General features: G+C 43.0%; 1 protein-coding gene across 1 annotated transcript in view; it reads left to right on the forward strand.

The window, feature by feature from the left end:
• The window catches only part of LOC137309863 (coiled-coil domain-containing protein 183-like), a 139,667-nt gene that overhangs the window by 87,151 nt on the left and 26,329 nt on the right, over nucleotides 1–26,187 (forward strand). Inside the window, exons 9-10 of the mRNA XM_067977878.1 lie at nucleotides 15,912–16,003; nucleotides 22,691–22,851. Coding sequence (XP_067833979.1) covers nucleotides 15,912–16,003; nucleotides 22,691–22,851 — 253 coding nt within the window. The remainder of the gene's footprint in view (nucleotides 1–15,911; nucleotides 16,004–22,690; nucleotides 22,852–26,187) is intronic.

The raw sequence follows: 26,187 nt of genomic DNA on the forward strand, positions 1-26,187 counted from the left end.
TACGAGTGAGGAATTATATAGAAATACAGAGTGATACGAGTGAGGAATTATATAGAAACACAGAGTGATACGAGTGAGGAATTATATAGAAACACAGGGTGATACGAGTGAGGAATTATATAGAAATACAGAGTGATACGAGTGAGGAATTATATAGAAACACAGGGTGATACGAGTGAGGAATTATAGAGAAATATAGGGTGATACGAGTGAGGAATTATATAGAAATACAGGGTGATACGAGTGAGGAATTATATAGAAACACAGAGTGATACGAGTGAGGAATTATATAGAAATACAGGGTGATACGAGTGAGGAATTATATAGAAACACAGTGATACGAGTGAGGAATTACATAGAAATACAGGGTGATACGAGTCAGGAATTATATAGAAACACAGAGTGATACGAGTGAGGAATTATATAGAAACACAGAGTGATACGAGTGAGGAATTATATAGAAAGACAGAGTGATACGAGTGAGGAATTATATAGAAACACAGGGTGATCCGAGTGTGGAATTATATAGAAACACAGGGTGATACGAGTGAGGAATTATATAGAAATACAGAGTGATACGAGTGAGGAATTATATAGAAACACGGGGTGATACAAGTGAGGAATTATATAGAAACACAGAGTGATACGAGTGAGGAATTATATAGAAACACAGGGTGATACGAGTGAGGAATTATATAGAAACACAGAGTGATACGAGTGAGGAATTATATAGAAATACAGAGTGATACGAGTGAGGAATTATATAGAAACACAGAGTGATACGAGTGAGGAATTATATAGAAACACAGGGTGATACGAGTGAGGAATTATATAGAAACACAGGGTGATACGAGTGAGGAATTATATAGAAACACAGAGTGATACGAGTGAGGAATTATATAGAAACACAGGGTGATACGAGTGAGGAATTATATAGAAACACAGAGTGATACGAGTGAGGAATTATATAGAAACACAGAGTGATACGAGTGAGGAATTATATAGAAACACAGAGTGATACGAGTGAGGAATTATATAGAAACACAGGGTGATACGAGTGAGGAATTATATAGAAATACAGAGTGATACGAGTGAGGAATTATATAGAAACACAGAGTGATACGAGTGAGGAATTATATAGAAATACAGAGTGATACGAGTGAGGAATTATATAGAAACACAGAGTGATACGAGTGAGGAATTATATAGAAACACAGGGTGATACGAGTGAGGAATTATATAGAAACACAGAGTGATACGAGTGAGGAATTATATAGAAACACAGAGTGATACGAGTGAGGAATTATATAGAAACACAGGGTGATACGAGTGAGGAATTATATAGAAACACAGAGTGATACGAGTGAGGAATTATATAGAAACACAGGGTGATACGAGTGAGGAATTATATAGAAACACAGAGTGATACGAGTGAGGAATTATATAGAAATACAGAGTGATACGAGTGAGGAATTATATAGAAACACAGAGTGATACGAGTGAGGAATTATATAGAAACACAGGGTGATACGAGTGAGGAATTATATAGAAACACAGGGTGATACGAGTGAGGAATTATATAGAAACACAGAGTGATACGAGTGAGGAATTATATAGAAACACAGGGTGATACGAGTGAGGAATTATATAGAAACACAGAGTGATACGAGTGAGGAATTATATAGAAACACAGAGTGATACGAGTGAGGAATTATATAGAAACACAGAGTGATACGAGTGAGGAATTATATAGAAACACAGGGTGATACGAGTGAGGAATTATATAGAAAGACAGAGTGATACGAGTGAGGAATTATATAGAAACACAGGGTGATCCGAGTGTGGAATTATATAGAAACACAGGGTGATACGAGTGAGGAATTATATAGAAATACAGAGTGATACGAGTGAGGAATTATGTAGAAACACGGGGTGATACAAGTGAGGAATTATATAGAAACACAGAGTGATACGAGTGAGGAATTATATAGAAACACAGGGTGATACGAGTGAGGAATTATATAGAAACACAGAGTGATACGAGTGAGGAATTATATAGAAATACAGAGTGATACGAGTGAGGAATTATATAGAAACACAGAGTGATACGAGTGAGGAATTATATAGAAACACAGGGTGATACGAGTGAGGAATTATATAGAAACACAGGGTGATACGAGTGAGGAATTATATAGAAACACAGAGTGATACGAGTGAGGAATTATATAGAAACACAGGGTGATACGAGTGAGGAATTATATAGAAACACAGAGTGATACGAGTGAGGAATTATATAGAAACACAGAGTGATACGAGTGAGGAATTATATAGAAACACAGAGTGATACGAGTGAGGAATTATATAGAAACACAGGGTGATACGAGTGAGGAATTATATAGAAATACAGAGTGATACGAGTGAGGAATTATATCGAAACACAGGGTGATACGAGTGAGGAATTATATAGAAACACAGAGTGATACGAGTGAGGAATTATATAGAAACACAGGGTGATACAAGTGAGGAATTATATAGAAATACAGGGTGATACGAGTGAGGAATTATATAGAAACACAGAGTGATACGAGTGAGGAATTATATAGAAACACAGAGTGATACGAGTGAGGAATTATATAGAAACACAGGGTGATGCGAGTGAGGAATTATATAGAAATACAGGGTGATACGAGTCAGGAATTATATAGAAATACAGGGTGATACGAGTGAGGAATTATATAGAAACATAGAGTGATACGAGTGAGGAATTATATAGAAATACAGGGTGATACGAGTGAGGAATTATATAGAAATACAGGGTGATACGAGTGAGGAATTATATAGAAACACAGAGTGATACGAGTGAGGAATTATATAGAAATACAGAGTGATACGAGTGAGGAATTATATAGAAACACAGGGTGATACGAGTGAGGAATTATATAGAAACACAGGGTGATACGAGTGAGGAATTATATAGAAATACAGGGTGATACGAGTGAGGAATTATATAGAAACACAGGGTGATACGAGTGAGGAATTATATAGAAACACAGGGTGATACGAGTGAGGAATTATATAGAAATACAGGGTGATACGAGTGAGGAATTATATAGAAACACAGGGTGATACGAGTGAGGAATTATATAGAAACACAGGGTGATACGAGTGAGGAATTATATAGAAACACAGGGTGATACGAGTGAGGAATTATATAGAAATACAGGGTGATACGAGTGAGGAATTATATAGAAACACAGGGTGATACGAGTGAGGAATTATATAGAAACACAGGGTGATACGAGTGAGGAATTATATAGAAACACAGGGTGATACGAGTGAGGAATTATATAGAAACACAGAGTGATACGAGTGAGGAATTATATAGAAACACAGAGTGATACGAGTGAGGAATTATATAGAAATACAGAGTGATACGAGTGAGGAATTATATAGAAACACAGAGTGATACGAGTGAGGAATTATATAGAAACACAGAGTGATACGAGTGAGGAATTATATAGAAACACAGAGTGATACGAGTGAGGAATTATATAGAAATACAGAGTGATACGAGTGAGGAATTATATAGAAACATAGAGTGATACGAGTGAGGAATTATATAGAAATACAGAGTGATACGAGTGAGGAATTATATAGAAACACAGAGTGATACGAGTGAGGAATTATATAGAAACACAGGGTGATACGAGTGAGGAATTATATCGAAATACAGGGTGATACGAGTGAGGAATTATATCGAAACACAGGGTGATACGAGTGAGGAATTATATAGAAACACAGAGTGATACGAGTGAGGAATTATATAGAAACACAGAGTGATACGAGTGAGGAATTATATAGAAACACAGGGTGATACGAGTGAGGAATTATATAGAAACACAGGGTGATACGAGTGAGGAATTATATAGAAACACAGAGTGATACGAGTGAGGAATTATATAGAAACACAGGGTGATACGAGTGAGGAATTATATAGAAACACAGGGTGATACGAGTGAGGAATTATATAGAAACACAGGGTGATACGAGTGAGGAATTATATAGAAACACAGAGTGATACGAGTGAGGAATTATATAGAAACACAGGGTGATACGAGTGAGGAATTATATAGAAACACAGGGTGATACGAGTGAGGAATTATATAGAAACACAGGGTGATACGAGTGAGGAATTATATAGAAACACAGGGTGATACGAGTGAGGAATTATATAGAAACACAGGGTGATACGAGTGAGGAATTATATAGAAATACAGGGTGATACGAGTGAGGAATTATATAGAAACACAGGGTGATACGAGTGAGGAATTATATAGAAACACAGGGTGATACAAGTGAGGAATTATATAGAAATACAGAGTGATACAAGTGAGGAATTATATAGAAACACAGGGTGATACGAGTGAGGAATTATATAGAAACAGAGGGTGATACAAGTGAGGAATTATATAGAAACACAGGGTGATACAAGTGAGGAATTATATAGAAACACAGGGTGATACGAGTGAGGAATTATATAGAAACACAGGGTGATACAAGTGAGGAATTATATAGAAACACAGGGTGATACAAGTGAGGAATTATATAGAAACACAGGGTGATACGAGTGAGGAATTATATAGAAACACAGGGTGATACGAGTGAGGAATTATATAGAAACACAGGGTGATACGAGTGAGGAATTATATAGAAACACAGGGTGATACGAGTGAGGAATTATATAGAAACACAGGGTGATACGAGTGAGGAATTATATAGAAACACAGGGTGATACGAGTGAGGAATTATATCGAAACACAGAGTGATACGAGTGAGGAATTATATAGAAACACAGGGTGATACGAGTGAGGAATTATATAGAAACACAGGGTGATACAAGTGAGGAATTATATAGAAATACAGGGTGATACGAGTCAGGAATTATATAGAAATACAGAGTGAAACGAGTGAGGAATTATATAGAAACACAGGGTGATACGAGTGAGGAATTATATAGAAATACAGAGTGATACGAGTGAGGAATTATATAGAAACACAGGGTGATACGAGTGAGGAATTATATAGAAATACAGGGTGATACGAGTGAGGAATTATATAGAAACACAGAGTGATACGAGTGAGGAATTATATAGAAATACAGGGTGATACGAGTGAGGAATTATATGGAAATACAGGGTGATACGAGTGAGGAATTATATAGAAACACAGGGTGATACGAGTGAGGAATTATATCGAAACACAGGGTGATACGAGTGAGGAATTATATAGAAACACAGAGTGATACGAGTGAGGAATTATATAGAAACACAGAGTGATACGAGTGAGGAATTATATAGAAATACAGAGTGATACGAGTGAGGAATTATATAGAAACACAGAGTGATACGAGTGAGGAATTATATAGAAACACAGAGTGATACGAGTGAGGAATTATATAGAAACACAGAGTGATACGAGTGAGGAATTATATAGAAATACAGAGTGATACGAGTGAGGAATTATATAGAAACATAGAGTGATACGAGTGAGGAATTATATAGAAATACAGAGTGATACGAGTGAGGAATTATATAGAAACACAGAGTGATACGAGTGAGGAATTATATAGAAACACAGGGTGATACGAGTGAGGAATTATATCGAAATACAGGGTGATACGAGTGAGGAATTATATCGAAACACAGGGTGATACGAGTGAGGAATTATATAGAAACACAGAGTGATACGAGTGAGGAATTATATAGAAACACAGAGTGATACGAGTGAGGAATTATATAGAAACACAGGGTGATACGAGTGAGGAATTATATAGAAACACAGGGTGATACGAGTGAGGAATTATATAGAAACACAGAGTGATACGAGTGAGGAATTATATAGAAACACAGGGTGATACGAGTGAGGAATTATATAGAAACACAGGGTGATACGAGTGAGGAATTATATAGAAACACAGGGTGATACGAGTGAGGAATTATATAGAAACACAGAGTGATACGAGTGAGGAATTATATAGAAACACAGGGTGATACGAGTGAGGAATTATATAGAAACACAGGGTGATACGAGTGAGGAATTATATAGAAACACAGGGTGATACGAGTGAGGAATTATATAGAAACACAGGGTGATACGAGTGAGGAATTATATAGAAACACAGGGTGATACGAGTGAGGAATTATATAGAAATACAGGGTGATACGAGTGAGGAATTATATAGAAACACAGGGTGATACGAGTGAGGAATTATATAGAAACACAGGGTGATACAAGTGAGGAATTATATAGAAATACAGAGTGATACAAGTGAGGAATTATATAGAAACACAGGGTGATACGAGTGAGGAATTATATAGAAACAGAGGGTGATACAAGTGAGGAATTATATAGAAACACAGGGTGATACAAGTGAGGAATTATATAGAAACACAGGGTGATACGAGTGAGGAATTATATAGAAACACAGGGTGATACAAGTGAGGAATTATATAGAAACACAGGGTGATACAAGTGAGGAATTATATAGAAACACAGGGTGATACGAGTGAGGAATTATATAGAAACACAGGGTGATACGAGTGAGGAATTATATAGAAACACAGGGTGATACGAGTGAGGAATTATATAGAAACACAGGGTGATACGAGTGAGGAATTATATAGAAACACAGGGTGATACGAGTGAGGAATTATATAGAAACACAGGGTGATACGAGTGAGGAATTATATCGAAACACAGAGTGATACGAGTGAGGAATTATATAGAAACACAGGGTGATACGAGTGAGGAATTATATAGAAACACAGGGTGATACAAGTGAGGAATTATATAGAAATACAGGGTGATACGAGTCAGGAATTATATAGAAATACAGAGTGAAACGAGTGAGGAATTATATAGAAACACAGGGTGATACGAGTGAGGAATTATATAGAAATACAGAGTGATACGAGTGAGGAATTATATAGAAACACAGGGTGATACGAGTGAGGAATTATATAGAAATACAGGGTGATACGAGTGAGGAATTATATAGAAACACAGAGTGATACGAGTGAGGAATTATATAGAAATACAGGGTGATACGAGTGAGGAATTATATGGAAATACAGGGTGATACGAGTGAGGAATTATATAGAAACACAGGGTGATACGAGTGAGGAATTATATCGAAACACAGGGTGATACGAGTGAGGAATTATATAGAAACACAGGGTGATACGAGTGAGGAATTATATAGAAACACAGGGTGATACGAGTGAGGAATTATATAGAAATACAGAGTGATACGAGTGAGGAATTATATAGAAATACAGAGTGATGCGAGTGAGGAATTATATCGAAACACAGGGTGATACGAGTGAGGAATTATGTAGAAATACAGGGTGATACGAGTGAGGAATTATATAGATACACAGGGTGATACGAGTGAGGAATTTTACAGAAACACATAGTGATACGAGTGTGGAATTATATAGAAATACAGACTGATACGAGTGTGGAATTATATAGAAACACAGGGTGATACGAGTGAGGAATTATATAGAAATACAGAGTGATACGAGTGAGGAATTATATAGAAATACAGACTGATACGAGTGAGGAATTATATAGAAACACAGGGTGATACGAGTGAGGAATTATATAGAAATACAGGGTGATACGAGTGAGGAATTATATAGAAACACAGAGTGATACGAGTGAGGAATTATATAGAAATACAGGGTGATACGAGTGAGGAATTATATAGAAATACAGAGTGATACGAGTGAGGAATTATATAGAAACACAGGGTGATACGAGTGAGGAATTATATAGAAATACAGGGTGATACGAGTGAGGAATTATATAGAAACACAGAGTGATACGAGTGAGGAATTATATAGAAATACAGGGTGATACGAGTGAGGAATTATATAGAAATACAGAGTGATACGAGTGAGGAATTATATAGAAACACAGTGATACGAGTGAGGAATTATATAGAAATACAGGGTGATACGAATGAGGAATTATATCGAAATACAGGGTGATACGAGTGAGGAATTATATAGAAACACAGAGTGATACGAATGAGGAATTATATAGAAATACAGGGTGATACGAGTGAGGAATTATACAGAAATACAGGGTGATACGAGTGAGGAATTATATAGAAATACAGGGTGATACGAGTGCTGTGGTGGTCACATGGGTCTGATCACTTTCGGTCTCTAAATTGAGCTTTGGATGATGAGGCACCACCCTCATATCTGCCTCTTCCTGCAATATCCCTGCTGCTGGGCAGTTCTTCAGCATGTTCTGTCAGCTGCAAGTAGATAAACCTTGCGACAATGGTCCTGCCCTTCCTTGAGATATGTGAAAGATGGAAAAATGGGTATCAGTCTGCCATGAAGGCATTGATGAAGTGCCCACTGTTTCCTGTGCCCTGCCGTGGTGAGGCAGTTAACGGGCCCAAAACTGAAGCGCTGGAAAGAAAGAGGCTTGCATTTATATCGCGCCTTTCAGGACCTCCCAAGCCCTTCATAGCCAATGAAGTACTATTGTAGTTTAGTCAACACGGCAGCCAATCTGTGCACATCACGTCCCACAAACAGCAATGTGATAATGACCAGATAATCTGTTTCATTGATGTTGGTTGTGGGATAAACATTGGCCAGGTCACCGGGGAGAACTCTCTTGCTCTTCTTCAAAATAGTGCCGTGGGATCTCTTTTGTCCACCTGGGAGGGCAAAGGTTTAATGTCTCATCTGAAAAGTGCCACCTCTAACAGTTCAGCACTCCTTTAGTACTCCACTGGAGAGTCAGCCTAGATTTTGTGTTCAGGTCCCTGGACTGGTACTTGAACCGTAACATTTTGACTCAGAGGCAAGATTGCTGCCACTGAACCATGGCTGCCGCCATGCAAGAACATAGGATTACATAGAATTTACAGCAGAAAATAGGTCATTCGGCCCAATAGGTCTGTGCTGGTGTTTGTGCATTACACGAGCCTCCTCCCCCCTTACTTCATCTAATCCTATCAGCATAACCTTCTATTCCTTTCTCCCTCATGTGTTTATCTGCTTCCCCTTAAATGCATCGATGTTATTTGCCTCAACTCCTTGTGGTAGCACATTCCACATTCTGATTAAAGACGTTTCACCTGAATTCCTTATTGGAGGTGAGGTGCCTGAAGATTGGAGGGTAGCAAATGTTGTGCCTTTGTTTAAGAAGGGCGGCAGGGAAAAGCCTGGGAACTACAGACCGGTGAGCCTGACATCTGTAGTGGGTAAGTTGTTAGAGGGTATTCTGAGAGACAGGATCTACAGGCATTTGGAGAGGCAGGGACTGATTAGGAACAGTCAGCATGGTTTTATGAGAGGAAAATCATGTCTCACGAATTTGATTGAGTTTTTTGAAGGGGTAACCAAGAAGATAGATGAGGGCTGTGCAGTAGACGTGGTCTACATGGACTTTAGCAAAGCCTTTGACAAGGTACCGCATGGTAGGTTGTTACATAAGGTTAAATCTCACGGGACCCAAGGTGAGGTAGCCAATTGGATACAAAATTGGATTGACGACAGAAGACAGAGGGTGGTTGTAGAGGGTTGTTTTTCAAACTGGAGGCCTGTGACCAGCGGTGTACCTCAGGGATCGGTGCTGGGTCCGCTGTTATTTGTTATTTATATTAATGATTTGGATGAGAATTTAGGAGGCATGGTTAGTAAGTTTGCAGATGACACCAAGATTGGTGGCATTGTGGACAGTGAAGAAGATTATCTAGAATTGCAACGGGATCTTGATAAATTGGGCCAGTGGGCCGATGAATGGCAGATGGAGTTTAATTTAGATAAATGTGAGGTGATGCATTTTGGTAGATCGAATCGGGCCTGGACCTACTCCGTTTATGGTGGGGCGTTGGGGAGAGTTATAGAACAAAGAGATCTAGGAGTACAGATTCATAGCTCCTTGAAAGTGGAGTCACAGGTGGATAGGGTGGTGAAGAAGGCATTCAGCATGCTTGGTTTCATTGGTCAGAACATTGAATACAGGAGTTGGGATGTCTTGTTGAAGTTGTACAAGACATTAGTAAGGCCACACTTGGAATACTGTGTACAGTTCTGGTCACACTATTATAGAAAGGATATTATTAAACTAGAAAGAGTGCAGAAAAGATTTACTAGGATGCTGCCGGGACTTGATGGTTTGACTTATAGGGAGAGGTTGGATAGACTGAGACTTTTTTCCCTGGAGAGTAGGAGGTTTAGGGGTGACCTTATAGAAGTCTATAAAATAATGAGGGGCATAGATAAGGTAGATAGTCAAAATCTTTTCCCAAAGGTAGGGGAGTCTATAACGAGGGGGCATAGATTTAAGGTGAGAGGGGAGAGATACAAAAGGGTCCAGAGGGGCAATTTTTTCACTTAAAGAGTGGTGAGTGTCTGGAACAAGCTGCCAGAGGCAGTAGTAGAGGCGGGTACAATTTTGTCTTTTAAAAAGCATTTGGACAGTTACATGGGTAAGATGGGTATAGAGGGATATGGGCCAAGTGCAGGCAATTGGGACTAGCTTAGTGGTATAAACTGGGCGACATGGACATGTTGGGCCGAAGGGCCTGTTTCCATGTTGTAAACTTCTATGATTCTATGATTCTATTTATTAATGACTATCTTTTATTTAAGTCCCCTTCTTTTGGATTCCCACACTAGTGGAAACATTTTCTCTACATCTACCCTATCAAACCATTTCGTAATCTTAAATACCACTATCAGGTCACCCCTCAATCTTCTCTTTTCCATAGAAAAGAGCTCCAGACTGCTCAATCTTTCCTGATTGTTATAACCTCTCAGTTCTGGTATCATTCTTGTAAATCTTATTTGCACCCTCTCCAGTGCCTCTATCTCCTTTCTATAATATGGAGACCAGAATTGTGCATAGTACTCAAGGTTCTATACAAGATTAACATAACTTCCCTGCTTTTCAATTCTATCCCTCTAGAAATGAACCCCAGTGCTTTGTTTGCATTTTTATGGCTTTGTTAACCTGAATTGCTACTTTTAGTGATTTGTGAATCTGTACCCCAAGATCCCTTTGCTCCTCTATCCCATTTAGACTCTTATTTTACAAGGAGCATGTGGTCTCCTTATTCCTCCTACCAAAATGCACCACCTCACCACCTTATCTATATTGAAATTAATTTGCCAATTACACGACTATTCTGGAAGTTTGTTAACATCTTGTATTTTGTCGCAATCTTCTTCAATATTATATACCCCCAATTTGGTGTCATCTGCAAATTTTGATATTGTACTTCTGATTCCCGAATCCAAATCATTCATTTAAATGGTGAACAGCAGTGGTCCCAGCACCAATCCCACCTTCCGTCAGTTTGAGTAACTACCTTTAACCCCTACTCGCTAGTTTCTGTTTTGTAGCCAGCTTGCTATCTATTCTGATACCTGTCCCCTAACTCCACATGCTCTGACCTTAGACATGAGTCCATTATGTGGTACCTTATCGAAAGGCCTTTTGAAAATCCAAGTATATGACATCTACTGAATTACCCTTATCTACTCTCTCTGTTACTTCAAAGAATTCAATAAGGTTGGTCAAGCATGACTTTCCCTTCTGAAATCCGTGCTGACTGCTCTTTATTATATTTTTGGTTTCTAGATATTTTTCTATTACAGCTTTGAGTAAAGATTCTATTATCTTTCCTACCACCGACGTTAAGTTAATTCTATCTTCCTTAGTGAATATAGGAATCACATTAGCTGTCTACCAGTCCTCTGGTACTATACCCTCTTTTATATATTTATATATATATATATATATTTTATAATGTATATATGTAATAGAGCCTCTGCTATCTCTTCCCTAACCTCTTTTAATACGCATGGATACAATCCATCCGGATCAGGGGTTTTATCCTCTCTAAATTGTCTAGTTTATCAATTATCTTCCTTTCTATCTTAAATGTCTTTATATCGTTTTTGATCTCTTCTTCTAATGTCATGCCCACCATGTTAGTCTCCCCGGTAAGTACTGAGGCAAAGTAATTATTCAATATTTCTGCCATTTCGCTGTCATTACCTGTGAGTTTATCTTGTGCATCCCCTCGTGGCCCTATCCCTATCCTGATTTTTCTTTTGTTATTTATGTGTCTGTAGAATACTTTACTATTACTTTTTATATTCCTTGATAATTTAATTTCATAGTTCCACTTTGCTTTCCTAATTGTTTTTTTGACTTCTTTCTTAACCTCTTCATATTCCCTTTTGTCATCCTCTCCTTTATTGTCTATGTACTTAATGAATGCCTTTTTCATTAGTTTCAATTTTGCCCTTGTCTATTTATTCATCCATGGTGTTTCATCATTGGGTAGTTTGTTCTTGTATTTTAGAGGAATATATTTCTCCTGAACTCTCTTGATCACCGTTTTAAATATTTTCCACTGCTGTTCTATCTCTTTGTCAATATCTTTTTCCTATTATCTTCCCAGTTCCATTCTCATCTCCTCATAATTATTTTTTTTTCCCAATCTGTACTTTGGTCTTTGTCTTATCTTTCTCAATCTCTATTTTAAATCTTATTATGTTGTGATTGCTATTGCCTAGATAGAATCTTACAGCACAGAAGGAGGCCATTCGTGCCTGTGACGGCTCTTTGAAAGATCTGTCCAATTTAGTCCCACACCCCAGCTTTTTCCTCAGAACCCTGCAAATTCGTCCTCTTCAAATACATGTCCAATTGTCTTTTGAAAGTTCCTATGGAATCTGATTCCACCACCCTTTCAGGTTGTGCATTCCAGATCTTAACAACCCTCTGTGTGAAAAAATTCTTCTAATTTCCCCTCTAGTTCTTTTACCAATTATTTTAAATCTACCACCCTTGGTTACCGACCCACTTGCCAGAGGAAACCATTTCTCCCTACTTGTTCTATCAAAATTCCTCATAATTTTGAATACCCCTTAACCTTCTCTGCTCTAAGGAGAACAATCCCAGCTTTTCCAATCTCTCCACATAACTGAAGTCCCTCATTCCTGGTAAACCCCCTCTGTACCCTCTCCAAGGCCTTGATATCCTTCCTAAAGTATGGTGCCCAGAATTGTATACAGTACTCCAGCTGAGGCTGAACCAGAGATTTGTAACAGCCTAGCATGACTTCCTTGTTTTTGTATTCAATGCCCCTACGCTTACTTCTCTTATCTGCTCTGGTTCATTTCCCATTACTAGATCCAGCAGTGATTCCTCTCTTGTTAGACTGTAAAAACTCCATTCTCTTTTCCCCTTTCCCCATCTCTTACCAGTTTATTTGGGGGTAGTTGAAATCTCCCATGATTATTATTCGATGTTTTTTACTCACTTCATAGATTTGCCTCCATATTTCTTCCTCCTCTTCCACTATCAGGTGGTCTGTAGAATTTACCGATTAACGTGATCGATCCCTTCTTATCCTTTGTCTCAATCCATATGGATTCTGTTTCTATCTTAATGTTACTTATCTCCCTTTTTTCTATTGTCATTATGTTGTCTCTAATTAGTACGACGACCCCACCCCCTTCTTCCATCCCTATCCTTTCTAAATACATTATATCCTGCAATATTTAACTGCCAGTCCTGCTCTTTATGTATCCATGTTTCAGTTATCCCTCCTACATCGGGCTCCTCACTAGGAATTATTGCCTCCAGTTCCCCTGTTTTGTTTAGGGTGCTGTCCACATTGCTGTACAAGCAATTTAATTTGTTTTTAATAATTGTTCCCCTCACTTTATTTTTAACAGTCATTTTATACCTGTGGTCTGTAACTGTATTTGTTCCCTGACCGTTTTTGTTAACCTTTTTCCCTGTCTTGGTCTGACCTTTACTCTCATCTCCTATATCTTTTATCTTCATGCTTATGTTATTTTCATCAGATCCCTCCCCCCGTCTTATTAGTTTAAAGTCCTATCCACAGCCCCATTTATCCTTCCCGCTGGGACCCTGGTCCCATTCCGGTTCAGGTGGAGCCCGTCCCAGTGGTACAGCTCCTTCCTGTCCCAGTCCTGGTGCCAGTGTCCCATGAAATGGAACCCCTCCATCCCACACCTGTCTTTCACCAGGCATTCACCTTCCTCATCTGTTTATCCCTGGACCAATTAGCACGTGGCTCGGGGACTAATCCCGAGATTACCACCCGTGAGATCCTGTTTCTTAATTTAATTCCTAATTTCTGATATTCCCTTAGCAGGACCTCCTCCCTTTTCTTCCCTATGTCATTGGTCCCAACGTGGACCACAACAACTGGATCCTCCCCCTCCCCCTCCCTTTCCAAGTTCCCCTCCAGTTGCTCCGAGATATCCTTTACCCTTGCACCAGGGAGGCAACACATCCTCCTGGACTCTCGGTCACGACTGCACAGGACACTATCTATCCCCCTAATTATCGAATCTCCTATGACTACAATCTTTCTATTTCTATTTTGCTCCCCCTCTTGGACTGCCTCCTGCTCCACAATGCCATGGTTAGCATTCTGGCTGTCCTCTCTGCAGCCTTCATCCTTATGCCCACAGGTAGAAAGTGCATTGTACCTATTAGATAGAGCCAGTGTCTGCAGGACCTCCTTCTCTACCTCCTCGTGGTTCACCTTACCCTGCTGACTGACAGTCACACTCTCCCCTCCTGTACCTGTACTTTCCTCTGAGCTGTGACTGGATTCTGGAGAAAACTGTCCAGATATTCCTCCCCCTCCCTTATGTGTCTGAGTTTCTCTAACTCACATTCCAGCTCCAGGACTCTGAGCCGGAGTGTCTCAGGCCATAGATATTTCCTGCAGATGTGGCAATCCGGGACAGTCTCACTGTCCACAAACTCCCACATAGTGCAGTCCTGACACATAGCCTGCATTGCCATTTCTAACCTTTATTGATTTATTTACTAGTTAGCAGTAATTTATTTCTAGAAGTAATAGAATCACTAGAGGTCTGGATTATATTTAATATTGGATTTAGCTTGATTTCAAATTAGTTAGTAATTAATCACTGGTTATTCATTTCTTTACTTATTTATTTAAAGTTTATAGATTGGTTGATAGTTAAAATGAGAATGTGTGTATAGTAAATTAAACACTTAACTTCGAGGAGCTCCTGAACATTTACCTGAGGAAGGAGGAAGTCTCCGAAAGCTTGTGAATTTAAAATAAAATTGCTGGACTATAACTTGGTGTTGTAAAATTGTTTACAATTGTCAACCCCAGTCCATCACCGGCATCTCCACAACTTAACTTCCTGACCAGGGATTCCTGCCTCCACTGCCCCTGACCTCCATGCTCCCAGCGTGTGAAGCCAATAACACCGCCAGCCCACCAACAGTATGTAGGGATAGCGAGAAACCCGGGGAGATCACATCCACACACTGTAAACACACAGTGCTCAGAGGCAAATACACCAGCTCCCCCAATAGGACGCATGCAGAATGTTAGTCCCAATGTCATTTCACAACCGGCACCATCTGTGTACTTTCAATAATGTGGAGATGCCGGTGATGGACTGGGGTTGACAATTGTAAACAATTTTACAACACCAAGTTATAGTCCAGCAATTTTATTTTAAATTCACAAGCTTTCGGAGGCTACCTCCTTCCTCCTTCCACATCGTTCACCTGAGGAAGGAGGTAGCCTCCGAAAGCTTGTGAATTTAAAATAAAATTGCTGGACTATAACTTGGTGTTGTAAAATTGTTTACAATTACTTTCAATAAGATTAACTCTTAAATCTGATGTGCAGCAGGAATCCATAGACAGGGACGGCACCACAAGTACATACACTTCTCAGGTTAATCACTTCCAACGTACAGTAACTTAGTTCTTTAACTTCACCTAGCTGGATATCTTCCTGCCTCTGATTACTTTGTTTTTTTTAAACTGCACAGAATATGGACCACGGTCACATGCTGGGAGCGAAAATACGGTGATTAATGAAATCAACAAACTGAAGGAACTAATGACTTGCTCAAAGCTACAGGTAAATGAGCCCCCTCACGGCACGGGGGAAATGAGCCCCCTCACGGCACGGGGGAAATGAGCCCCCTCAGGGCACGGGGGAAATGAGCCCCCTCAGGGCACAGGGGAAATGAGCCCCCTCAGGGCACAGGGGAAATGAGGCACTGAGTGGCTGCAGAACATTCTGAAGGGGGAGAGTGAACAGCCAGAGGTCGTGGTCCATATCGGTAACAATGACATAGGTAGAAAGAGGATTGAGCTCCTGCAGGCAGATTTTAGGGAGCTAGGAAAGAGACTAATAAGCAGGACCTCAAAGGTATTAATCTTCGGATTACTCCCGGTGTCACGTGCTAGTGAAGATTGAAATAGGAGGATAGAGCAGATGAATGCGTGGCTGAAGAGATAGTGCAGGAGGGAGGGCTTTGGATTCCTGGGGCATTGGGACCAGTTCTGGGGAGGTGGGACCTGTACAGGCTAGACGGGTTGCACCTCAACAGAGCTGGGACCAATGTCCTTGTGGGGAGATTCACTAGTGCTGTGGAGGAGGATTTAAACTAATTTGGCAGGGGGATGGGCACCAGGATGTAGCACTGGAAAGGAGAAACAAGAGGCACAAAGGATTGGGAGAGAAAGATAGCAATAGAATAAGAAATAGTACAGTATTAGATGGGATCAGACTAAGAGAGAAAATGAGAAGGTCTAAGATAGCTTTACAGTGCATGTGTGTAAACACACGAAGCGTGGTAAACAAGGTTGTGGAGCTGCAGTCGCAAATAGCCACATGGGAGTATGATGTCATGGTGATAACGGAGACCTGGCTCAAAAAAGGGCAGGATTGGGTACTAAATATTGCAGGATACAAGGTGTTCAGGAAAGACAGGGAAAGAAAGAAAGGAGGGGGGGTGGCAGTATTGATTAAGGAGAATATTGCAGTGCGGGAGAGAGAGGATGTCCTGGAGGGGTCAAGGACAGAATCTATTTGGTTAGAGTTAAGAAATAATAGAGGTGCCATTTCACTATTGGGTGTATTCTATAGGCCACCAACTAATGGGAAGGATATAGTGGAGCAAATTTGAATGGAAATTACAGAGAAGTACAAGAGCCATAGAGTAATGGGGGATTTCAACTATCCTAATATAGACTGGGATAGTAATAGTGCAAAGGGCAGAGAGGGGGAAAAATTTCTGAAGTGTGTTCAGGAGAACTTTCTTCATCAGTACGTTTCCGGCCCAATGAGGAAGGAGGCATTGCTGGATCTGGTTCTGGGGAATGAGGTGAGTCAAGTGGAGCAAGTGTCAGTGGGAGAACATTTAGGGAACAGTGATCATAGTATCATAAGGTTTAGATTAGCTATGGAAAAGAACAAGGAGCAAACTAGAGTAAAAATACTTAATTGAAAGAGGGCCAATTTCAGTGGGTTGAGAACGGATCTGGCCCGAGTAAATTGGAATCAAAGATTGGCAGGGAAAACTGTGATTGGACATTGGGTGGTCTTTAAAGAGGAAATAGATTGAGTACGGTCTAGGTACATTCCCACGAGGGGAAAAGGTTGGACAACCAAAGCTAGAGCTCCCTGGATGACGAAAGAGATAAAGAGCAAGATGAAGCAGAAAAAGGCGGCATATGACAAATGACTTGGACTTGGGTGTACAGGGCTCAATTTCAAAATTTGCAGATGACACAAAACTTGGAAGTGTAGTGAGCAGTGAGGAGGATAGTGATAGACTTCAAGAAGACATAGACAGGCTGGTGGAATGGCAGATGAAATTTGACGCAGAGAAGTTCAAAGTGATATATTTTGGTAGGAAGAACGAGGAGAGGCAATATAAACGAAAGGGTACAATTCTAAAGGGGGTGCAGTAACAGAGAGACCTGGGGGGGTGGGGGGGTTGGTATATGTGTACAAATCGTTGAAGATGGCAGGGCAGGTTGAGAAAGCGGTTAAAAAAGCATACGGGATCCTGGGCTTTATAAATATTCGCACCCCAATACGCCAACATTTTCATGCACAAGTTCGAGCAGGAGGTTGGTATATGTGTACAAATCGTTGAAGATGGCAGGGCAGGTTGAGAAAGCGGTTAAAAAAGCATACGGGATCCTGGGCTTTATAAATATTCGCACCCCAATACGCCAACATTTTCATGCACAAGTTCGAGCAGGACTTCTTCACTGCACAAGACCTCCAACCAACACTATACACCAGATACATCGACGACATTTTCTTTCTATGGACCCACGGCAAGGAATCACTAAAGAGACTACACGATAACATCAACAAGTTCCATCCCACCATCAAGCTCACCATGGACTACTCCTCAGAATCAGTTTCTTTCTTGGACACACGAATCTCCATCAAAGACGGGCACCTCAGCACCTCACTCTACCGCAAGCCCACGGACAACCTCACGATGCTCCACTTTTCCAGCTTCCACCCTAACCACGTCAAAGAGGCCATCCCCTATGGACAGGCCCTGCGAATACACAGGGTCTGCTCAGACGAGGAGGAACGCGATGGACACCTACAGACGCTGAAAGACGCCCTAGTAAGAACGGGATATGACGCTCGACTCATCGATCGACAGTTCCGACGGGCCACAGCAAAAAATCGCATAGACCTCCTCAGGAGACTAACACGGGACGCAACCAACAGAGTACCCTTTGTCGTCCAGTACTTCCCCGGAGCGGAGAAACTACGCCATGTTCTCCGCAGCCTTCAACATGTCATCAATGAGGACAAACACCTCGCTATGGCCATCCCCACACCTCCACTACTCGCCTTTAAACAGCCACCCAACCTCAAACAGACCATCGTTCGCAGCAAATTACCTAGCTTTCAAGAGAACAGCGTCCACGACGCCACACAACCCTGCCACGGTAACCTCTGCAAGACATGCCAGATCATCGACACAGATACCACCATCACACGAGAGGACACCACCCACCAGGTGCATGGTTCATACTCCTGTGACTCGGCCAACGTTGTCTACCTCATACGTTGCAGGAAAGGATGCCCCAGAGCATGGTACATTGGCGAGACCATGCAGACGCTGCGACAACGGATGAACGGACACCGCGCAACAATCGCCAAACAGGAGGGTTCCCTCCCAGTCGGGGAACACTTCAGCAGTCATGGACATTCATCCACCGACCTTCGGGTAAGCGTACTCCAAGGCGGCCTTCGAGACACACGACAACGCAAAATCGTCGAGCAGAAATTGATAGCCAAGTTCCGCACCCATGAGGACGGCCTCAACCGGGATCTTGGGTTCATGTCACGCTACACGTTACCCCACCAGCGAACAAATGTTATCTGTTTTTAATATAATGGGTCATTTGCTGGCTTTCTCTGCCTTCCGGATGTTTCTGCCTCTCTCTGTTTTTTTTCTCTGTTTTTTTTCCCTGTTTGTTTTTTTGTTGAATGTGTATTCGGGGGTTCTGCAGGTGACACCTCTCTGTCTGAACACGGTGATTGCCTTGGCAACGGGCAGTTGCAGGGGCAGTCTGTAAACACCATGTATTGTTCTATATGTATAAATGCGTAGGCTTCAAGGAGCTCCTGAACATTTACCTGAGGAAGGAGGAAGTCTCCGAAAGCTTGTGAATTTAAAATAAAATTGCTGGACTATAACTTGGTGTTGTAAAATTGTTTACAATTGTCAACCCCAGTCCATCACCGGCATCTCCACATCATTTATAAATAGAGGCATAGAGTATGAATGCAAGGAGAAAGTCATAATGAACCTTTTTTAAAATACTGGTTCGGCCACAACTGGAGTATTGTGTCCAATTCTGGGCATCGCCCTTCAGGAAGGTTGTGAAGGCCTTGGAGAGGGTGCAGAAAAGATTTACTAGAATGGTTCCGGGGATGAGGGACTTTAGTTACGTGGATAGACTGGAGAAGCTGGGGTTGTTCTCCTTAGAGAAGAGAAGGTTGCGAGGAGATTTGATCGAGGTATTTAAAATCACGAGGGGTCTAGACAGAGTAGATAGAGAGAAACTGTTCCCATTGGCGGAAGGGTAAAGAGCCAGAAGGCATAGATTAAAGGTGATTGGCAAAAGAACCAAAGGTGACATGAGGAAAAACTTTTTTACACAGCGAGTGGTTATGATCTGGAATGCACTGCCTGAGGCAGATTCAGTCGTGGCTTTCAAAAGGGAATTGGATAAATACTTGAATGGAAAAAATTTGCAGGGTTATGAGGAAAGGGTGAGGAGTGGGACCAGCTGGATTGCTCTTGCAGAGAGCCGGCACGGGTGTGATAGGCCGAATGGCCTCCTTTTGTGCTGTTACCATTCCATAATTCTATAAACTCTCTCACGGTACAGGGGAATGAACCCTCTCTGGGTACAGGGGAATGAACCCTCTCTGGGTACAGGGGAATGAACCCTCTTACACGGGTTACACGTATATAGAGACTGCAAGGAAAGTTATGGGGGAGCTTGGAGCTGACCTTGGCTGCTCTGGTGAAGTTGTTAAACCTCTTCCTGCACTGCAATAGATTCCTGGGTTTCAAGGAGGTGGCACTCACTCCCACAGCTGCTCCCTCCACAAAGTGTGTAGCACATTCATGAATGAATCCAGCCCCTCAGCCCAGACTGACGCTCCCTCATGCTGCCTGGCTCCATTACCAGAACACGCAGGTCTGGCTCCCTCTCGTTTGTTTGATCTGACTGCCTTGCTTTACGCTCAAGTTGTCTGCTTCCTGTTAAGTAGCAGTAGGTTTTATATCCTGCTCCCACACCAGGAGCATCTCCTCCAGGTATTGATCTGCCCCCCACTTGACCCACCCCCACCACCCCCCACCCCGAAGCTCCTGCATGCCTCTGCATATTTAAACAGACCGAACCCGCAACTTAGGGCAGGGTCGGTGACATGACCAAGGTGGGCAAAGTTCGACGGCACTCCTACTTCCTGAGTGCTGGTTTGGTCATGCCTGGGGACTATGATCTGCACTCACCATTCAGTTGTCTGAATGCCAACTGGCGCTGAGCTCCTGCATGGCCTGCCACCCAGGCCCATTGCTCAAGGTGACACTGCAGGTAAATTTGATTTTTAAAAAATGACCAGATAATCTGCTTTTAGTGATGTTGGTTGAGGGATAAATATTAGCCAGGACACTGGGGAGAACGCCCCTGCTCCTCTTCAAATAGTGCCGTGGAATCTTTTACGTCCACCTGAGAGGGCAGACGGAGCCTCATTTAATGTCTCATCCCAAAGACGGCACCTCCGACAGTGCAGCACTCCCTCAGTACTGGCACTGGGAGTATCAGCCTGGATTGTGTGCTCGAGTCTCTGGAGTGGGGCTTGAACCCACGACCTTCTGACTTCGAGGTGAGAGGTGCCACCACTGAGCATCATTACGCAAAGTGACAAATGTTTGGAACAATCAGCTGAGAGGGCAATAGAGAAAGAAACATTGGGACATTCAGAATACAGCTGGCTGTTATAATAGGGGAGTGGGGATACCAGAGGGAGGGGCTTCGATGGGAGAATTAATGTACCAGAGGGAGGGGCTTCGATGGGAGAATTAATGTACCAGAGGGAGGGGCTTCGATGGGAGAATTAATGTACCAGAGGGAGGGGCTTCGATGGGAGGGTTAACGTACCAGAGGGAGGGGCTTCGATGGGAGGGTTAACGTACCAGAGGGAGGGGCTTCGATGGGAGGGTTAACGTACCAGAGGGAGGGGCTTCGATGGGAGGGTTAATGTACCAGAGGGAGGGGCTTCGATGGGAGGGTTAACGTACCAGAGGGAGGGGCTTCGATGGGAGGGTTAATGTACCAGAGGGAGGGGCTTCGATGGGAGGGTTAACGTACCAGAGGGAGGGGCTTCGATGGGAGGGTTAATGTACCAGAGGGAGGGGCTTCGATGGGAGAGTTAATGTACCAGAGGGAGGGGCTTCGATGGGAGGGTTAACGTACCAGAGGGAGGGGCTTCGATGGGAGGGTTAATGTACCAGAGGGAGGGGCTTCGATGGGAGGGTTAATGTACCAGAGGGAGGGGCTTCGATGGGAGGGTTAATGTACCAGAGGGAGGGGCTTCGATGGGAGGGTTAATGTACCAGAGGGAGGGGCTTCGATGGGAGGGTTAACGTACCAGAGGGAGGGGCTTCGATGGGAGGGTTAACGTACCAGAGGGAGGGGCTTCGATGGGAGGGTTAACGTACCAGAGGGAGGGGCTTCGATGGGAGGGTTAATGTACCAGAGGGAGGGGCTTCGATGGGAGGGTTAACGTACCAGAGGGAGGGGCTTCGATGGGAGGGTTAACGTACCAGAGGGAGGGGCTTCGATGGGAGGGTTAACGTACCAGAGGGAGGGGCTTCGATGGGAGGGTTAATGTACCAGAGGGAGGGGCTTCGATGGGAGGGTTAACGTACCAGAGGGAGGGGCTTCGATGGGAGGGTTAATGTACCAGAGGGAGGGGCTTCGATGGGAGGGTTAATGTACCAGAGGGAGGGGCTTCGATGGGAGGGTTAATGTACCAGAGGGAGGGGCTTCGATGGGAGGGTTAATGTACCAGAGGGAGGGGCTTCGATGGGAGGGTTAATGTACCAGAGGGAGGGGCTTCGATGGGAGGGTTAACGTACCAGAGGGAGGGGCTTCGATGGCTGAATGGCTTTTTCTTTTCATTGACTGTTGTTGTGTTTGATTTGGGCTACATTACAATAGAATGGAGACAATAATAACATTTTAAATCGATCTTAAACAGGACATAGAGCAGAGAATGAACACACAGTTCGCAACCAGTGACTACCTGCAGTGGAAACTCAGTCAGCGGAAAGAGAAACGGAAGCAGCTGAACAATGACTTAGAGAAACTGTTGCTGGAACACGCCGAGCTGAAGTTTGACCCCAATAAGACGATGACCAGGTACAAAGAACTCATTGCAACCTTTCATAAGGAGCTGCCCTTGCTATTCTCATCATCTGTTTTCAGATGTTCTTTCAGGAATTACTCCAAAAGCGCTCTACACTGTCCCAAAAAAGCACCTTAGTATCAACTCCAGAAATACACTCCCCACACACTGTCAGACACTTCCTTTCTCCACACCAGCCATTCTCTTTCTTTGCCGTTTCTCCCCCTCCTCCCCTGAAGGTGTACAGCTCAGTAACAGGTGTATATCGGAACAGGAGGAGCCCATTCAGCTCCTCGACCCTGCTCCCCCATTCAATCAGATCAGTGCTGGTCTCAATCTCAACTCCATTCACCCACCTTTGCTCCATATCCCCTGACACCCTTACCCAATAAAAATCTATCGATCTCAGTCTTGTAACTTTCAATTGATCAACACCATCCACAGCCTTTTGGGAGGGAGAGTTCCAGATTCCCATTGCTTCCTGATTTCACTCCTGAATGATACAGCTCGTATTTAAGATATCGAAGGCTGTGATGGAATAGAGGTGATTTAGTAGCACTTCCCATGATTCTCACTGTCTCCTCCACTTCTGTTCCTTGCTCTTTCTCTTCCTTCACTTTCATCCCTCTTTCTCTCCTCACATGTGTCTCTCTTCTCCATCACTTGCATTCCTCTCCCTTACTGTGAGTCTCCTCACATTCTTCTTCTCCCCTCCCCCCTCGTTTTCATCTTTCTCCCCCTCCCCCTCGTTTTCATCATTCTCCCCCCTCCCCCTCGTTTTCATCATTCTCCCCCCTCCCCCTCGTTTTCATCTTTCTCACTCCCCTCCCCCTCGTTTTCATCTTTCTCCCTCCTCCCCCTCGTTTTCATCATTCTCCCCCCTCCCCCTCGTTTTCATCATTCTCCCCCCTCCCCCTCGTTTTCATCATTCTCCCCTCTCCCCCTCGTTTTCATCATTCTCCCCCCTCCCCCTCGTTTTCATCTTTCTCACTCCCCCTCCCCCTCGTTTTCATCTTTCTCACTCCCCTCCCCCTCGTTTTCATCTTTCTCCCCCTCCCCCTCGTTTTCATCTTTCTCCCCCTCCCCCTCGTTTTCATCTTTCTCCCCCCTCCCCCCTCGTTTTCATCTTTCTCACTCCCCTCCCCTCGTTTTCATCTTTCTCACTCCCCACCCCGTTTTCATCTTTCTCCCCCTCCCCCTCGTTTTCATCTTTCCCACTCCCCCCCCTCCCCCGTTTTCATCTTTCTCCCCCTCCCCCTCGTTTTCATCTTTCCCACTCCCCCCTCGTTTTCATCTTTCTCACTCCCCTCCCCCCGTTTTCATCTTTCTCCCCCCTCCCCCCGTTTTCATCTTTCTCACTCTCCCCCCCCCCCCCCGTTTTCATCTTTCTCACTCCCCCCCCCCCCCCGTTTTCATCTTTCTCACTCCCCCCCCCCCGTTTTCATCTTTCTCACTCCCCCCCCCGTTTTCATCTTTCTCACTCCCCCCATCGTTTTCATCTTTCTCACCCCCCCCCCCCCCCGTTTTCATCTTTCTCACTCCCCCCCCGTTTTCATCTTTCTCACTCCCCCCCCGTTTTCATCTTTCTCACTCCCCCCCTCGTTTTCATCTTTCTCACTCCCCTCCCCCTCGTTTTCATCTTTCTCACTCCCCCCCCCCCCCCCCCCGTTTTCATCTTTCTCCCACCCCCCCCCCCCTTTTCATCTTTCTCCCCCCTCCCCCTCATCTTTCTCCCCCCTCCCCCTCGTATTCATGGAATAAAGGGGGCAGTAGCAACATGGATACAGAATTGGCTACATGACAGGAAACAGAGAGTAGAGTGGTGAACGGTTGTTTTTCAGACTGGAGGGAGCTATACAGTGGTGTTACCCAGGGGTCAGTGCTGGGACCACTGCTTTTCTTGATATATATTAATGACTTGGACTTGGGAGTACAGGACACAAAACTTGGAAGGGTAGTGAACAGTGAGGAGGATAGTGACAGACCTCAAGAGGAGAGAGACACGCTGGTGGCATGGGCAGACATGTGGCAGATGAAGTTTATCGTGGAAAAATGTGAGGTGATACATTTCAGTTGGAAAAATAAGGAGGCAATATAAACTAGAGGGCACAATTCTAAAAGAGGTAGAGCAACAGAGAGATCTGGGGGTATATGTACACAAATCATTGAAGGTGGCAGGGCAAGTTGAGAAAGCAGTTAAAAAAACATACGGGATCCTGGGCTTTATAAATAGAGGCGTAGAGTACAAAAGTATGGAAGTCATAATGAACCTTTATAAAACACTGGTTTGACCACAACTGGAGTATTGTGTCCAGTTCTGGGCACCGCACTTCAGGAAGGATGTGAAGGCCTTAGAGAGGGTGCAGAAGAGATTTACTCGAATGATTCCAGTGATAAGGGACTTAAATTTCATGGATAGACTGGAGAAGCTGGGGTTATCCTCCTTGGAACAGAGAAGGTTGAGAGGAGAGTTGATAGAGGTATTCAAAATCATAAAGGGTCTAGACAAAGTAGATAGAGAGAAACTGTTCCCATTGGAGGAAGGGTCAAGAACTAGAGGACATAGATTTAAGGTGATTGGCAAAAGAACCAAAGGTGACATGAGGAAAAACTTTTTTACACAGCGAATGGTTAGGATCTGGAATGCACTGCCTGAGGGGGTGGTGGAGGCAGATTCAATCATGGCCTTCAAAAGGGAACTGGATAAGTACTTGAAAGGAAAAAATGTGCAGGGCTACGGGGAAAGGGCAGGGGAGTGGGACTAGCTGGATTGCTGTTGCATAGAGCGGGTGTGGACTCGATGGGCCAAATGGCCTTCATCCCTGCTGTAATCTTTCTATGATTCTCTTTTACAGTTTTCTTTCCAATTACCACAGTGGATGCAATATTCCTCCTACCAAAATGAACCATCTCACACTTTGCTACGTTGAATATCATTTGCCAATTATGCACCCACTCCGCAAGCCTGTTTATGTCTTCCTGTAGTTTGCTTCAGTCCTCTACTTTATTAGCTAAACCACAAATTTGACACCACACCTCCAATTCCTGAGTCCAAATCATTTCTATATATGGTGAACAACAGTGGTCCCAGCACGGATCCCTGTGAAACACTGCTTCCCATCTTCCGCTAGTCCAGGAAACTTCCCTTAACTCCTAACCTCTCATAGATTAGAATCAAAGAATGATACAGCACAGAAGGAGGCCATTCGGTCCATCATGCTTGTGCCGGCTCTTTGAATGAACTATCCAATTAGTCCCATAGCCCTGCAGTTTTTTCCCTTCAAGTATTTATCCAGTTCCCTTTTTGAAAGTTATTATTGAACATGCTTCCATCACCCTTTCAGGCAGAT

The sequence above is a fragment of the Heptranchias perlo genome, unplaced genomic scaffold (assembly GCF_035084215.1).
Source record: "Heptranchias perlo isolate sHepPer1 unplaced genomic scaffold, sHepPer1.hap1 HAP1_SCAFFOLD_185, whole genome shotgun sequence".
NCBI lineage: Eukaryota > Metazoa > Chordata > Chondrichthyes > Hexanchiformes > Hexanchidae > Heptranchias > Heptranchias perlo.